Source organism: Python bivittatus, unplaced genomic scaffold (assembly GCF_059951505.1).
Source record: "Python bivittatus isolate LINGU-HERP-01145 unplaced genomic scaffold, Pbiv_v1 ctg000690_np1212, whole genome shotgun sequence".
Classification (NCBI taxonomy): Eukaryota; Metazoa; Chordata; class Lepidosauria; order Squamata; family Pythonidae; genus Python; species Python bivittatus.
In genome coordinates, this window is record NW_028277096.1 from 20736409 (window position 1) to 20752893 (window position 16485).

The following is a 16485-nucleotide window of genomic DNA, read 5'->3' on the forward strand; positions in this document are numbered from 1 at the left end:
GATGACCTCTGAAGTCCCTTCCAACCCCACGATTCTATGATTTTCTTCTGGGCCAAAGTCTTCTCTTCCCAGCAGCAAACATTAGAGGGTGGAAGATAAGCTTGGGGATCCTGTCTTCTATTTTACTATGGTCCACTTTTGCTCTGGAAATTTAATTTAGCAATACCTTGGCTCAAGTTTGGTGGCCACGGCTGAAACCAAAAGTGATCCTTTCCAAGCCCAATTCTCACATAAGTTCTCTTCAGCATCTGGAGGGTGGGGGGTGGGGGGCTACAAGAATTCCAGCAACTGAGCTATTCCCCACTTAAAGCCAATACATCCTGGGGTGCACGAAGGTACAAATGGTTTGATTTTCTCTTTAACAGCCATTCAGTTATCCAGCAAAGAAAAGGGTCCCTTCACTCATAATGGAGAAGCTTGCAACTGCCCGCGTTCATAATGGCCTTCTGAATCTATCAGCCTGGGAACCAATCATTACAGGCAGTCCTCGACTTACAACTGCAATTGGGACCAGAAAATTCATCATTAAGCAGTATGGTCATTAAATGAGGCATCACATGACCATACCCAATTTTACCACCTTTTTGCTGTGGTCATTAAGCGAATCACTGCAGTCGTTAAGTGAGATATCATGTGACCGCAACTTATGACCTTTCCTGCTGACTCCCCTACTTGCTTTTTGGAAGCCAGTTGGGAAGGTCACAAATGGTGAACATGTGACTGCAGGACACCGGAACTGTCATAAATGGATGATGGTTGCCAACCACCTGAATCACAAACATGTGACTGCGGAGATGCTGCGACGGTCATACATGTGAGGACCAGTTATAAGTCACTTTTTCAGTGCCGTTGTAACTTCAAACGGTCACTAAACGAATGGTCATAAGTCGAGGACTACCTGTACAGTGTTCATGGAGAACATATAGGCCAGTTCAATCTCCTCTGCCTGGAGACATCCCTCCTGGGTCTCAAGCAGAGAAAGGAATTCTTTTCTATTTCCAAAGCATGCATCTTGTTCAAACAGACCAACAGGTTTGCTCAGCACCTCCACTGAACTCCAGGTTCATGCAAGAGTCCAGGGGATTCTACAGCAGATGCTACTGGAAAGGGATCCTGAATGAAGATTTTTATTTTATTTTATTTTATTTTATTTAAGCTGCCCAACTTCCAAATGACTGATTAAAATGACTAACTGATTAAAAGTCTGGCAGGAGAGGCATATTACAGGTACTGTCTGCTAAGGAGTTCCATCTGACGGAACCCAGGAGGCAAGCCTTTTTTGCCATGGCATCCACCCTTTGGAACATTGTCCCCTCCCCGAGGTGAGATTAGCCCCAGCACTAGTGATTTTCTGGAAATCTCTCAAAACTTGTTTTTTTCGGTAGGCCTGGGGGTCCCTTGGTAACAGGGAGCCCACCCTCCAAGTCCCTTGTCTTAAACATTGCCATCTTGTGGGTCCTCAGAAGTGTGCCTTTTCCATTGCAGCCCCTGCCCTATAGAACACCTTCTCCCTTGAGATCCGACAGGCCCCCACCCTTCTATCCTCCTGAAGAGCACTTAAAACCTGGTCCTTCCCCCAGGCGTTGGGATAGGGCAAGGTCAGGTGGAATGAGAATATGGGAACTTCAGAGAAGTGGAGCTCTGGTGCCAAGTTTTTCAGTTTTTAGTTTTATTGCTGTTAATTTTATATTGTTTTATTGATTGTAAGCCACCCAGAGTTGTTGTAAGATGGGTGGCTATATAAATGCTATAAATCAATCAATCTCTGTTTGCTCGGGAGATCTTCCTTCCCTGGCCATTTCTAAACTTTTGACTGTATTTTTAAGCTATATTTTGGAGATGGTTTTGCCAGACTCCTCCCATATTTGCACTGAAATATTTTCATGATTTGATGACATTTGGTGCTGCAAATTGCTCTCAGACATAGCAGTACAAGGAATTATGAAAATATTTGAACAGTGCGTTGAAAGGAATAGAATAGAATAGAATAGAATAGAATAGAATAGAATAGAATAGAATAGAATAGAATAGAATAGAATAGAATAGAATAGAATAGAATAGGGAGAGATGTCAAGTTCTGCATCTGAGTAGGAAAAAGTCACAAATCTAAGATGGGGGAGACCTGGCTTGGCAATAGTGCATGTGAAAGGAGTCTGGATGTCCTAGTCAACCACAAATTAAACACGATCCAGCAGTGTGATGCAGCTGCTCAAAAAGCAAATGCTATCTTGGGGTACACTAACAGGAGTACAGCATCCAGGTCACAGAAAGGAACTGTACTCTACTCTGCCTTAGTCAGACCCCGCTTGGTCCTGAGTCCAATTTCGGGTGCCACTATTTCAAAAGGCCAGTGACCAATTGGAGCAAGTTCAGAGGGACTACTAAGATGCATGTGCGTCAGCTTTCCCAGGTGGACCAGACAGGAAACACAACCAGATGAGCTAACTCTTCTTTATTGTGAGGCTACATTAACAGAATCTTGCAAGTCTAAAAGTATAAATCTCCCACTGTTTCCTTTACAGCCTGAGAAGTTAGGGAGGGTCCCTTCTGAGTCTCTTGCTTTCCCCATTATGCAGCTGTGGGCTATGCCCTCTCTTATCTGACTGTTCTCTAGGCAGCATCTCTTCACCCCGTCTCTCAAGGTCTTTCTCACATACTGTTATAATGTGAGAGTGATTTAAAATTACTCCAAGGGATACAGGTTGTCCAGGCCTACTCTAACCACTATCTACACAATCTCCCTCACTCTGTCATCCCCTACACACCCCAACCATCCATCCATCCATCTGCTGGGAGTTGAAAATGTCTTGATGGCACATAATTAATTAATCACAGACCTTAAGATTCAGTTCTTCTCCCCCTGCACCATTAATCCAAGTGACCAAGGAAATAAAGAAGATTGATGTAATACTGCAAGCAGGAAAACATTTTCCAGTGTTGTCAAGCTACAGTACAGAGCCGTCCACAATCCTGAAGTTCTAACACGTAGTTCATTCAATCCAGATCCTAACTACTCATCAGGATTTGGGAGGCTTGAAGGGCTGCAAACAAATCATTTGATTAAAATCTAATGCAACCCAAACTCCCTTCTGAAGAGCAAATCCACTTTCACTGAACCAGAAGTAGAGAAAAAAAAATCAAGCTGCTTCCCTGGAGGAACAAGGCATCTGCACACATTTCCTGCAACAGCGTCTAAGGTGAAGTGGTAAGTGTCAGCTGTCCTTACAAGTCCCCCTGGTGATAGCTTCACTTTTCAAGCCTTCAACATATTTTGACAGTAAAGTAAAAACTTAAAGGTCAGTGCTACTTGCTAAGGACAAGCTAAACACAGGAAAATCATTTTGGAGCGGGACTTTCCTCCCTCTTGAATCAGAGAAGTAATCTCCCCAAGGTAAAAGGAGAAGTTTGTTCCTGCCCTAATATTTTATCTAAAGGTGTCTCTATTTAGGAGAAAGGTTTTTACAAATTGGGGCAAAGGTTAGGAGATTAGATTCTTCAGTTAAAAGAATCTGAACTTAAGAGTAGTAGGTGATATTCCTTCTCGCAAAGGTAGCCTACTTAGCTGTGTAAAACTACAGACAGCATCCAGCACCCGTGGCTGGCAATGTCCTTTAGAGGTCTATGCATGATTCCAATTCTACAAAATCAACAAGGATGGAGTGGTTTAGGGCATAAAGAATATTTTAAGGACATCTTGCAACTCCATACCACTGGTAGGTAACATGCAGTTCAAGGGCCACCTACGCCCCCCCCCCCATCCAAACCACCTTACCATGGTTCCGATAGAAGAGATGTAGCTCAGGGTTGAACTGTGGAGTTCTTGGAGCTCTCTGAGCTTGGTTGTTTGCTTGCAGACGCTTAATTACCCGACTAGGGAACATCATCAGGATGCGGGAGTGTGGGGTTTCCTGCCTGTTTATATGAGGTAGCTTGCCCTGCCAGTTTTAGTGGGGGTGAGGTTTCCTCCTTTGGGTGGAAACTACACTCTCACCAAAACTGGCAGGGCAAGCTACTACTTATAAACAGGCCCCATACTCCCTCATCCAGATGATGTTACCTAGTTGGGTAATGAAACACCTGCAAGCAAACAACCAAGCCCCGAGAGCACCAAGAACTCCACACCTTATCACTGTGGCAGCAAGTTTCAGTGGCCTGCCTGCAGTTAAAGACATTAAAAAAATAATAATTATTATTGGGGGACAGGTTGCTGTACAAAATGCTTCATAAGCTTTGGATGCTTATTTTGGGAAATTAGAGCTTCCGAGCAAGGCAGAGCATGCACATGTGAGCCATTAACTGCCATTGGGACACACACACACACACATTCAAGAATTACCAGATACTGATAGAAGGGGTGCCAATTACCACAACTGCGAATAGATGCAAGCTGTCCCCTTTCACAAATGTGGCGAGAGTCCAGCCTTCTGCCTAGAAAAAGGGGGAGAGATAGGCAAGAGTAGGTCCCTATGTATAGGTGCCTCATTTGAAAGTAGATTGTTGGAATTGTGTTGTAACTTTTCCTTTCCTTCTAATAGATATCAGTAATCAGAGTTCTTGGATTCTCACTCCTCAGATTAACTGTTTCCAGCCCAGACTGCAAGGAGGGGAGTTTGACACAAGCCAGCGACTTGCTTGACAGAAAAATAAAGCCCACCCTTGTTGAAGAGTTCTGTGTCTGATTAGACCAGTGTTTCTCAACCTTGGGAGTTTTAAGATGTGTGGACTTCAGCTCCCAGAATTCCCCAGCCAGCATGGCTGGCTGGGGAATTCTGGGAGCTGAAGTCCACACATCTTAAAACTCCCAAGGTTGAGAAACACTGGATTAGACACTTATTATGTTTTCTCTGTGATGATTAGCTAAGAAGTCTTGATGAATCAAGCTAAGAATAATAACTCCCTACATGTATGAATCCCAAAAGTAGGAAAGTCACTGGCCCAATTAAAGTGATCCTGGTGGGATGTTTCCTCTTATAAAGGAGCACTGACAGCCCTACTAGGCAAGCCAGGACAAAAAACAGACGGAAAACTACTTTTATTTAGATTGGCTGTAGTATAATATAACCTTGCAGGTTAAATTGCACTTCTCCTTCTCCGTCCTTTATATTCATGTGAATTAAGGGGGTGTTGGCCTGAAACATTTTTGTAATCCTCCCTCATCACCTAGACTCAAGCAACGTTTCCATGTTTGTTGCTTTGGTAATGGATCTTCCCTCTTTCTGACAAGGTCATCCTCTTTATTCTCTGCAAGCACAGAGATGACCTTGAAGAAGGTATACGGTACTGTTAGTAAAACATGGTCGTAGCCTAGGAAAACAAGAATGTGTGAGATAGAAACTCAAGATTGCCTTGCCTTGACTCTCTTTGGTATAAGAGGGAGGAAGAGGAAATACCATCAGGCTTTCAAAATTCTGTTATGATAGCCTATACCGATCAAACAGAGTTCTAGTATTTCTTTTGGTGTCTTTTTCTTGACCTGGCCTATCTTGAAGGTCTGACGCCTCTACTTGAGTTCATGTAGAGGGAATAGGGAATGGCCTTGAAGGTCAGGAGGAAGAGCTACTACCAAGGTAATGGTCAGATAAGTGGGCCTTGATCCTGTCCGAAGAAACTAATTTGAGTGGGGGCTCAGCACCTCTCTGGTTAGAGTCCTACTGTTGAAGTACTCTCATCATTAGGAAGTTTCTCTTCTATAATTCTGCTTCTGTACTTCTGGAACCTCTATTGGGATTTTATTCTTAGGGGTGATTAATGTTGCAAGGTTTAATTTTTCATACTATATTACTATGTGTCTATATATTTTCATGCAATTTATGACAGAGAAATTTGGTAGTTATTCCTTAATCTCACAACGCATGGACAGACTCAACCATAGTTTTAACTAGGAAACTGTCAGCATTTTAGACCAAGCTAAATCCAAATATGCAAGAGAATTCTTGGAAGCCTGGTATTCAGACAAGGCAGCAATTAACAGACCCATAGAAATAAACAGCATCTACGTATTATTCAAAAGAGACAAAAGACCAGAAGATCGCCTCACCAGCAATCATCACCCAGATAAGCAAAGGTTACCACCAGGCACACAATCAAGCAGTAAATATATGCTAATCAAAGAACTACCAGAGGAGCAAAACAAAACCCCCACCCGTACCAGCACTGGCAAGGCAGGGCACAGCACATAGAGGCAAACCCCATCCCATTTTAGCACTGAAGATGTTACTTAGCTGGGTAATGAAACGTTTGCAAGAAAAGAACCAAGCTCAGAGAACCCCAAGGACTCCACAGTTATGATGAATAATATAATAAAACAAGCTATTTCTTCTCTGCTAGCTGAAAATGGGGAAACAGAAACAGATTTTAGATATGAGTGGTAGCTTGTCATTTGAGAACCATTTGATTTCTAATCAAAACTCTAAATGAACTGTGGAGTCCTTGGGGTTCTTTGGGCTTGGCTGTTTTTTTGCAAACATTTCGTTACCTGGCTAGGTAAGATCTTCAGTGTTAGAAGGGAATGGGGTTTGCTCTCTATTTATATACAGTGGCATGCCCTGCCAGTTTTGGGGGGGGTTGTTTTGTTTTATTTTTTCCCTCTGGTAGTTCCTTGATTAGGGTATTGTTTACTGCTGATTGCATGTCTGGTAATAAATCTTGGTGTTAATCTCTGCTTATCTGGGTGATGATTGCTGGTGAGGAGATGTTCTGATCTTTTGTTTTCCTTTATATTGTTTCTTTTGAATAGTGTGTAGATGTTGTTTATCTCTGTGTGCTTGTTGATGGCAGTCTTGTCTGAACACCAAGCTTCCACGAATTCTTTCTGCTAACCTTCTGCCCTAATCAAAGAACTACCAGAGGGAAAATTTACCATTCCATTCTAGCACTGAAGATGTTACCTAGTCAGGTAACAAAACGTTTGCAAGAAAACAGCCAAGCCCAGAGAATTCCAAGGACTCCACAGTTCAACCCTGAGCTACACATATTCACTTGTAAATGAAGTTGCAGCATGAAAATATTTTGCATCATTAACACAATCCTCAAGCAGTGAAATGTGTAACTGAATTGATGAACTTCATCATGGTTCACAAATCACGTTGTTGTATTCCTGGTTATCTGTCCTCCTAAGTTAATTTTTGAACAGCAAAGACAATTGTTTAAAGATGAGAGCAAGTGAGCACAAACCATGTAGGTTATGCTTTGGTTTATTAGCAGGAAACCAAATTCCCTACGACTTTATATTTGCACACATCGCATTTTTCCCTATGCGGCATTTCTGCTACAATTGCCTCTTCCTGAATTAAGGACTCTTAAGTGGCATCTGGGCTAAAAGAGAAAACCTCTCTGCAGGAGCTTACATTTTGCTCTTCAGAGCTGCCCACTGTCAACATTTCATGGTGAACTTCTTGAGATAAGCAGTAATTTACAAGGCCAGTTCACCAAGATCTGCTGGCTCCAAAAATCCCATTTTTCTATTCCAGTGCAGAAATCCCAAAGGTAATCAGAGGAAATCTGGACACCACTGAAGAAGTAATTATTTGGCTCAAACATACATTTTCCTGCTCCTCCAGAGCCAAGCTAGTTTTAGTACTGACTCTTAACAGTTCTTTTTTTTTTTTATGCTGGAATAGCCAACCTCTGAAGATTATGGAGATATTTTTCCATAATACCCAAGCCATGTGCAAGCTTTAACAGGTGAACTCCATTCCAGCATTGGAATAGACAAGTTCCAAGATCAAAGAAAAATATTCTGACTGATTCTATCTAACATGCCTATGGACTGAACACAACAGTATTAACTTTAATTCCATTTTTTTAAAAAAACAGGAGACATGTCCAGTTAGATTTAAGAAGCCAACCCTTAACTTCTGTCTCTGTAGAGCTTTTTAAAAAGATGGATGGTGAGATGTTGAAATGTATGATTCCTTAAGACAGGAACATGTTCCTCCTCACCAACTGAAGTAAGTTTGATTTTTTTTTTTACCAGTCTTATATGTCTCTCTGATCATGTCCAATGAATAATTTGCAGACCTCCACGTCAACAATAAGATTAAAATTAAACATTATTATTACTATTAATTATTTAAATTTATTGGCTGCTCAACTCCAGTGGACTCTGGGCAGTGTACAAAACTAGAAAAAACATAAAAACAGCCAAAAACATTAAATCAAACAGAAAGCCCAGGCTAAAATAATCTAATAAACAGCAAAATTAGCAGAACAAAACAGGGGCCATTGAACAAATAATAAACATCAACCCCAAGCCTGGGACGAAGCCAAGTTTTCAAAGCTTTCCTGAATCCTAGGAGAGAGGGCGCCATCCTTATCTCTGGGGGGACGCTGCTCCAGAGGGTGGGGGCTGCAACAAAGAAGGCCCAGCCCAAGAACAACGGTGAAACAGTTTGGAAGTCCATAATACTGGGAAAGGTGGAAAGAAAGAGTAGAAGAGGATGACTAGGAACAAGGTGGATGGACTCAGTGACAGTGACAGTGGCGATGAGTGCATCATTACAATATCTGAAGGCCCAGGCTAGGGACAGATCCTCCTGAAGAAAATGTATCTATGTGGTTGCTAAGAGTCAACACCAACTTGATGGCGCATAATCAATCAATCAATCAAAGATCAGAAAGAATGTAAAATTCTTTTGTAAAATTGTAAAATTGTTTTTCTTTCTATTATTTATTCAGATTAGCAGATGTATTATACTGCTATTTTAGAAAGTAGTATACTAGGTACATACTTTTTAATTAAATCAGAGACCATTTTATATAACTGGTGTAGATCTCCAAGAAACAGACAAGATAATAGAAAAGCCAGATTCTATCTAGGGAGTGAAGGAAAAGTCAACCAATTAATTAAAACAGGATGATCTCTAGAAACTCAGTTCTGAATCAAAGGAATAGAGAAAAAAAATAAAGATTCTTTATTTCTTATAAAGAAACTATACTTATTCTTATAGAAGACAAAGAATATTGGATGGACATAATGCACTACACATTTATATTTTGCTCCACAAAACAAAACAAAACTGCTAACATTTAACAATATATTTATTCAGGAATTCATGCCACTCCCTTCTTGTGCAAATACACCATAACTAATTTTAAGAGTATCCCACCTGAAGATCCTTCACGTTTGGAAATGGAATTCCAATGGTGATAACCGCCCGGGCGTTGTCATCAGAGAAATCCAAACCTTCACTAACTTTGCCTCTGCACACAGCAATAAGAAGTGCTCCGCCTAGAGCAAAAGGACACAGTGGTGTAACATCATGAACCAAGTTGTTTGCAATTTTGGCTAAATGAGTACTTGAAAAGACTGTCAGCTTTATTTCCCAGGATAGTATCAGCCTCCACTATAGGATCACCCAGGGGAGGGGTGAAGAAGGGGGTGTTGGGTGTGTCCCAAAATTTAAGATGGCAGCATGTGTGAGGCACATAAAAAAGGGGCACGTCTTTGATCACCATGGTGTGGCCACCATCATGACATTTTAGGTATACTCCTACTTCACTACGTGCACTATGAACTCAGGTTTTATTCATTAAAGCCCCTGCCATGGTTCAGCGGTGCAGCAATGTGCCTGAGGCGTGCAAGGAATAATGTGGCAAAGAGGCAAAGAACTGGACATCTCAGTGAGGTCAGGAAGTGGCAGAGGGTGTCCTAGAAGCACGTGAGATGGTGGTGCTTCTCACAGGGAACCGCCTCTGGCAGCAGCTATGTAATATGCTGGAACCTTGTTCCAGTCAACAGCCAAGCTTTACACTTCCTGCATTTTTACTTACCTCTGTCTTTCTGACATTTGATGGCATCGTAGTATATCTGCAGCAGCCCATCAAAATCAGCTTTGTCACTGCCTTTGGGTTCCACAATGACCGTTTTAACCAACTCAAGCTTCTCCCATAAGCTGGTGTGTAGCCAGCGATCCTTCAGTTTATCTAACATCTCCACAGAGGATCCAAAAATAAAACCACAGAATTATAAACCAACCAACCAAACAAAAAAGATATATGCATAAACATAGAGTAAGCTATACAGATGAAGTACATGTTCAGATCTGTCAGTATTTATCTAAAAAAATTAAAGAGAACATAAAGGGGACATTTCCCACAATAGTTTGGCCAGGTTACATTACACTACACTACACTACACTGCATTGCATTACCAAAACATATAACGGTTAAGTAAAATCCATTTATCTGCAAATCCTGACTCTTAAATTATTTTTAATTCTCTTGTACATAACCCTTAGTTTACTGTCTTTGCTATTCCTAAAGTCAACAACTGTGTTTCTTTACTGACAGCCAACAAGGATTTTTCCATGTAAGGACTTAGATCAATAGTGGAAACATTAATCAATTCATAAAGTGCAATTTTATAACCTCTGAGCTATTTTCTTTTATCATCTAATTCAGTGTTTCTCAACCTCAGCAACTTTAAGATGTGTGGACTTCTACAATGTACGGAGTTGAAGTCCATAAATCTTAAAGTTGCTGAGGTTGAGAAACATTGATCTGATTAAATAAAACTAGTGATGGGTTTATCCCTAATGTGGTTTCCGTGATTTCTGATATTATGACTGTTGTTTGTTAAATCATTCATACACCCACCATAGATGTAGTGAATCTTTCTTGATCTAACTATTGAATGTTATCAGCACCGTCAAGATGAATGTGGGTATCTCTTGCTTAATTTTACAGATGTTGCGTACCATCAGAATATGTTATATTGGGGTTCTTGTACTAATAAAGCCAGTGACAATTTTTGTTTTCTCTCTCTTTCTCAATAGAATATAACTTATCCCATGGAAAACGGAAATGTTGCAGTTTGGTGTTTCTGCAAAAATGAAAGCCTTGCGTAATTATTACATGGAATGAAATAAAGGCATGCTTATTATTCAGAAAAAGCCGCCACTGAAATACTTTACATTGTAACTTCCTCTGTGTTTTTGTCTCTCTCAACAAGAGCTTGACTTGTGATGGTGACATGGGACATAAACTTGGCAGAAGTATAGAAATGGTTTGCCGCTCCCTCCTTTTAGGATATTTTTGCACTTTCCCATCTAACATGATTGATGATTACATGCCATCAAGTCATTGTCAACTCTTAGTGACCACTGAGATATATTTTCTCCATGATGATCTGCCTCCAACCTGGTCCTTCAGGTCTTGCAACAGTGTCCCCACCACTGCTGTAACTGAGTCTACCCATGTTGCTGCTGGTCCTCCTCCTCTTCTTTTTCCTTCCACCTTTCCAAGAATTAAGGACTTCCCAAGAGAGATGGGTTTTCACATAACTTGTCCAAAATATGATAATTTGAGCCTAATCATTTGTGCCTTAAGTGAGAACTCTGGTTGATTTGTTTGATGACAAATTGGTGTCCACATAAGCAGATCTTCTCCAGGATGATCTGTCTTCAGGTCTTCCAATGGCTTCCATCTTGCTGCTGGTTGTCCTCTTCTCTTTCTTTTCACCTTTGCCAGCATTAAAGCCTTTTCCAGAGAGCTGGGTCTTTGCAAATGTGTCTGAAGTAGGATATTTAGGGTCTAATAATAGGATACTTCCCATCTAATATATAGTCCTGGAATTTCTTAGTGGTCTCCCATTATAGCAGTAACAAGCTCCAACTCTGGTTAGCTTTTTTGAAAACAGGGTTGGTTGGCTCATTGCTGTCACCAGCCCAGAGTTGCTGGGAGTTGGGCAGCTTATAAATTGTATGTATGTATGTATGTATGTATGTATGTATGTATGAATGAATAAAGGTTCTTGAACCTTTCATGTTGATGCTCTACCTCACATGCCTTTCAAGGTCCATCTGTAACATGTTTGCTAATAAAAGTAGCATTTATTCAAGAGTTGGGCCAGTTCTGCCTCACAGCCTGATGACTGTTAGACACGCAAACCACTTTTGCACAAAAATCAATGCTGACACGTATTTTTGCCAGTTATACAGAGAACACCTTAAGCTTGTACAGCAAATGCATCTACCTAAGAGTGACTAGCTTTAACTGGTGCATCAGTTGTAGCTCTACCTGAAGTAGGAGGAAGTTTATTATCTTGCAATAATAAATCATGCTTTTATCACTATCTGGTTGGACTACTGCAATGTGTTCTACATGGAGCTGCCTGTGTTAATTAGCATTAGATACCAAAAGCATATTACATCCGTGCTGTGATCTTGCTGCCAAAAAGTTCCCTGGTGCAATTTAAAACACCGGTTCTGACCTATAAAGCCCTATATGGCTTGGGGCCAAGATACCCGCAGGGTTCACTTCTACAGCCAGAATCAACATGTCCAATGCATACATCCCAGGAAAAATTGCTGCTGGTCCCTCAATTCCATGCAGAGGGTCTGAAGCTAAGAGATGGGATTTCTTTGGCCTTTCTTCTACGGAACAGCCTCCCCTTAGAGGTGAGACTTCCCTGATGCTGATTGCCTTCTGGAATTTGGTGAAGATGGAGCTCTTCTAGAGGATTTCTTGGTATAAAGTGAACATAACTATTCTATCTAATGGTTTGAACTTTCTGTCCCAGATGGATACTGTAGATTCAGAAATTCACTTACTTCTATGACTTTAAAACAAATTTGTTTAGAAGTAAAACCAGTACTAAATCGGCTTCATTCAGATAGAAGATGGTCAAGAAGGAAGTCCCTCTTGTTCTGGAGTGCAGGGCATGGAATACTGGGTTTACAGGACAATAGATTCCAACTGAAGGTTAGAAAAAGCCTCCTAAGAAAAGTGCAGTTTGACCTTGGAACCAATGGCCCAAAGAAGTGATGGGCATTCACTGGATGTGTTCAGGTGGAGGCTGGATTGATTTGGATTCTGGCATGGAGCATGGCTTTGAACTCCAGACCTTTACCTCCAGTCTTCTTCTCATCTAGTCTCCTGCCTTGTCTCTCACTCGGGTAGACTCAGCAATCAATGGCAGAAGAGATTTGAGCAGGCACACTCCTGGGGAGTATTATTTACTGCTTTCTGCTCTCATTGCTTAGACTCAAACAGGCTGCTAAATCTCCTGACCAGACAGGTTAGTGTCCTACTCCCAATGTTCCCCTACCTGCCATCAGCAGAAATTCAGCCCTTTCTAACCTCCAAGCACCAGCTAAACTCTTCAGTGTAGTTGATTCATCTCCTGCCTACCATCAAGATCAAAATCACCATTCTTGACTACAAATCTATCAAAAGTACTTGAGTCCCAGTCCAGGTCTAGATGCCAAGATGTTGCAGCTGGATCAACAGCACCCCATCAACATGATCTTCAGTCCAACCCAACCAAGCTGTCTCTCAGTGTCTGTATGCCTGCTAAAGCAATGGATGTCTCTGCAGCAGCCCCAACAAACACAACGAGCAGCTGCTGGTGCTCCCATGCCATTGCCAGTGTCTCCCTATGCATGCAGGTAAGCCGGGCAGGGCAGAAACACCAGTTTCCATTCTCCCTCACTGTGCACTTCTTTTGGATTCTTCCCATTCTCTGCTCCATTCCCTCCAACTCCTCTTTCTCAGCAACCTCCGATTCCAAAGCATCAGGGACACGATCCCTCCTGGTGCAAGCAACAGGCCAGCCCTTGAACCTCTGTTGCTCGCTCAGCACATCAACAACAACCACACTCTACAACCATGGTTGTAGAACTAGAAAGACCTCCATACCTAACACCATCTTGGAAAAAAAAAGTTATGCTCTAGTTACCACAGATACTCTCCTCCTAAGGTAATCATCCAGACCAGTGTTTCTCAACCTTGGCAACTTTAAGCATGGCTGGCTGGGGAATTCTGGAAGTTGAAGCCCACATAGCTTAAAGCTGCCAACGTTGAGGAACATTGGTCCAGACTAAGAAATAAAGCTACCATGTAAAGAGCTGTTATAGGTAGGCTTCAGATGCCAACTGAAACATCTTAGCTTGATACATTTGGCCATGTTGTCTCTATGTTGAGCTGTCCATGGTTCTGCTCTCTATCTGGACTCCTTCAGTGATTTCTCTACAGGCCTGATCCTGAACAAATTACCCATGTTTCATTACAGAACTTCATTATTTCACACTGTGCTCCATTCTTAGAGCTGGGGGTTAGGACTACAGCACATAAACATATGTTCCTTTCTGATTTTTAGCTGGAGAGAGCTGCAAGTTTCTTAAACTTTGGTAGATGGCTAAGACCACCTGCCTCCATGCTGCGTGTAATCCGGTAAATAATAGGTACTTTTTTATATTGCCTTTCTAGCTCTGTGGAAAGAGGGACAGTAACTTTCATTTTAACATGTTTAGATTTTCAGCATGTCTAATTTGGCGGCACAAAGACTACATTCCCATGTAATGGGTATACGGTTACCAATGCTCTTTGCATCAGGAGATTTCTGTGGTCTAGTGCAAATGTAACCGCCCCAAACTTTTAACTTCAATTAAGAGACTGAAAACAGGCTGCAAGAATAAACTTTGGCCCTATCCAGGCAAAACATTAAACTGGCCATAAAAATGCCTCCTCGAGAGCTCTATTTTCTTTCTCAGGTATATAAAATGGCAAGAGATGCAATCAGTTCAGTTCTTTTGTTAAAGTTACCTTGATTTGTCATTATGTCTGAACTAGGAATTACGGTTAATTCAATCCAGGAAGACATGGCCCGATGTCCTCCAGAAGTTACACCTTGGTTCCCATTACTCTTGGCAAAAGGGTCAGTGACAAAGGACTTTGGGAGCTTTAGTTTAAAAATGGTTTGGAATAGACCATGTTATGCACGTTTGGTTTAAAGTATGATTTATAGGAATAATGAAGGATCAAAAAAGCCTCAGTTCCTTCGTAACATGTTTTGATAAGCCATTGTTTAAAAAAAAAACAACGATACAAGGCCTGGCTGAGATACAACAAATTAGTGGATACTTCAAATCTCTTCCTCTAGCACATGGTAGAGGAAGAAAGCCAAAAAGCTTAAGATAAAATAAGATAAGCAGACTTATTCGTATAGTGCTAAATCGTCAGACTTCTTTGACAGTGTTAACAAGTATGAAGGGGGATTCAAGAGAAATTGGATGTTGAGACTTTCAAAAAGTTCTTCAGCAAGAGGTCCTAAGCAACCTGGTGTTAAACTCCCTGAAGATTTTCTAATCAGTGCAAATTGGGGTTTCCCATGAATATTTTCTGCAAGTATGTTGGCTATCCATATAGCAATTCCTACCCACCTCAGCCACCTCTGAGCACCAAACCAGAATGTTTCCATGTAAATCCTGCCCTTTTGCCTACTGGCATAATCCCCAACTTCTTAATTGTAAATGGTAAAGTTTAGAAGATTCAGGACTTGTAGAGCTGCCAATTTTGCTTCCTCAAGATTGTCTACATACGTTAGCATTCTCAACAGAATGGGAAAATCTTCATAAATGCTGGTTTTCTTATCAGGAAGACATAACATATTCTGGTTATGTTACAAGATAACATAATCTGGTTATCTTGTAACCGATTCTATTACTTGGTCATAATTTATATGTCTAAGTTGCCTTATTTGATGCTTTTGAACTTGGGTGCTGAAGAAGACATCTGAGAGTACCATGGACAGACAAGAAAACAAACTAACGGATCATCAAACAAATCAACCAGAGTTCTCACTTTAGGCACAAATAACCAGGCTCAAATTATCCTATTCCAGACACATTATGCAAAGATATTTTCCCAACTCACTTAGGAAATCCATAATGATGGGAAAGGTGGAAGGAAAGAGAAGAGGACGGCCAGCAGCAAGGCAGATGGACTCAGCTACAGTGGCAATGGATGCACTGTTGAAAGACCTGAAAGACCAGGTTAGGGACAGATCATCATGGAGAAAATCCTATCTATGTGGTCTCTAACAGTCGACACCAACTGTCAGCCTTACTAAGTAGACCAGACAGGAAACATGACCAGATGAGCTAATACTACTTTATTGCAAGGGTACATTAATAGAATCTTGCAAGTCTGAAAGTACAAATCTCCCACCATCTCCTTTACAGCCCAGGAAATTAGCAAGGGTCTCTTCTGAGCCTCTTGCCCTGCCCGCTATCCAGCTGAGGGCTATGCTGTCCCTTATCTGACCGTTTCCAAGGCAGCATCTCTGGGCCCAGTCCCCCAAGATCTTTCCCACATACCATTACACAACTTGATGGCACATAATAAAAAAATAGTTGGCTTATATTCAGTACATAAAACAAGTGGGAAAGTGATTGCTAAATTCCAATAAACTCTATATATGAAGTGGATTGGATGCTTAAATCCTATGGATTGCAGTATATCTATAAATGTATAGATATATCTAGATATCAATATACCTACTGCTATTATGACTAAATCTGGATCCAACCCACAATTACCAGGCACATCTGAGGAAAAAAAACCCTGCAAGTCCATTTCCTGCCTGTGCTGACTGAGCAGGAAAAAGTAACCCAAAATGAATAGCTTCAGATAGACAAACTTGAAATCCTAGTGATGACTTCCAAACGCTGCTATTTTTCGATCACGACTTCTATGGAACATGAG

The 16485-nt window shown here is 41.2% G+C and overlaps 1 protein-coding gene across 1 annotated transcript in view; it reads right to left on the minus strand.

Annotated features, from left to right (window-relative positions):
• The window catches only part of BRIP1 (BRCA1 interacting DNA helicase 1), a 112716-nt gene that overhangs the window by 23999 nt on the left and 72232 nt on the right, over positions 1–16485 (minus strand). Inside the window, exons 16-18 of the mRNA XM_025166061.2 lie at positions 9772–9931; positions 9108–9229; positions 4366–4428 (exon numbers count right to left, since the gene is read on the minus strand). Of these exons, the coding sequence (XP_025021829.2) occupies positions 4366–4428; positions 9108–9229; positions 9772–9931 (345 nt within the window). The remainder of the gene's footprint in view (positions 1–4365; positions 4429–9107; positions 9230–9771; positions 9932–16485) is intronic.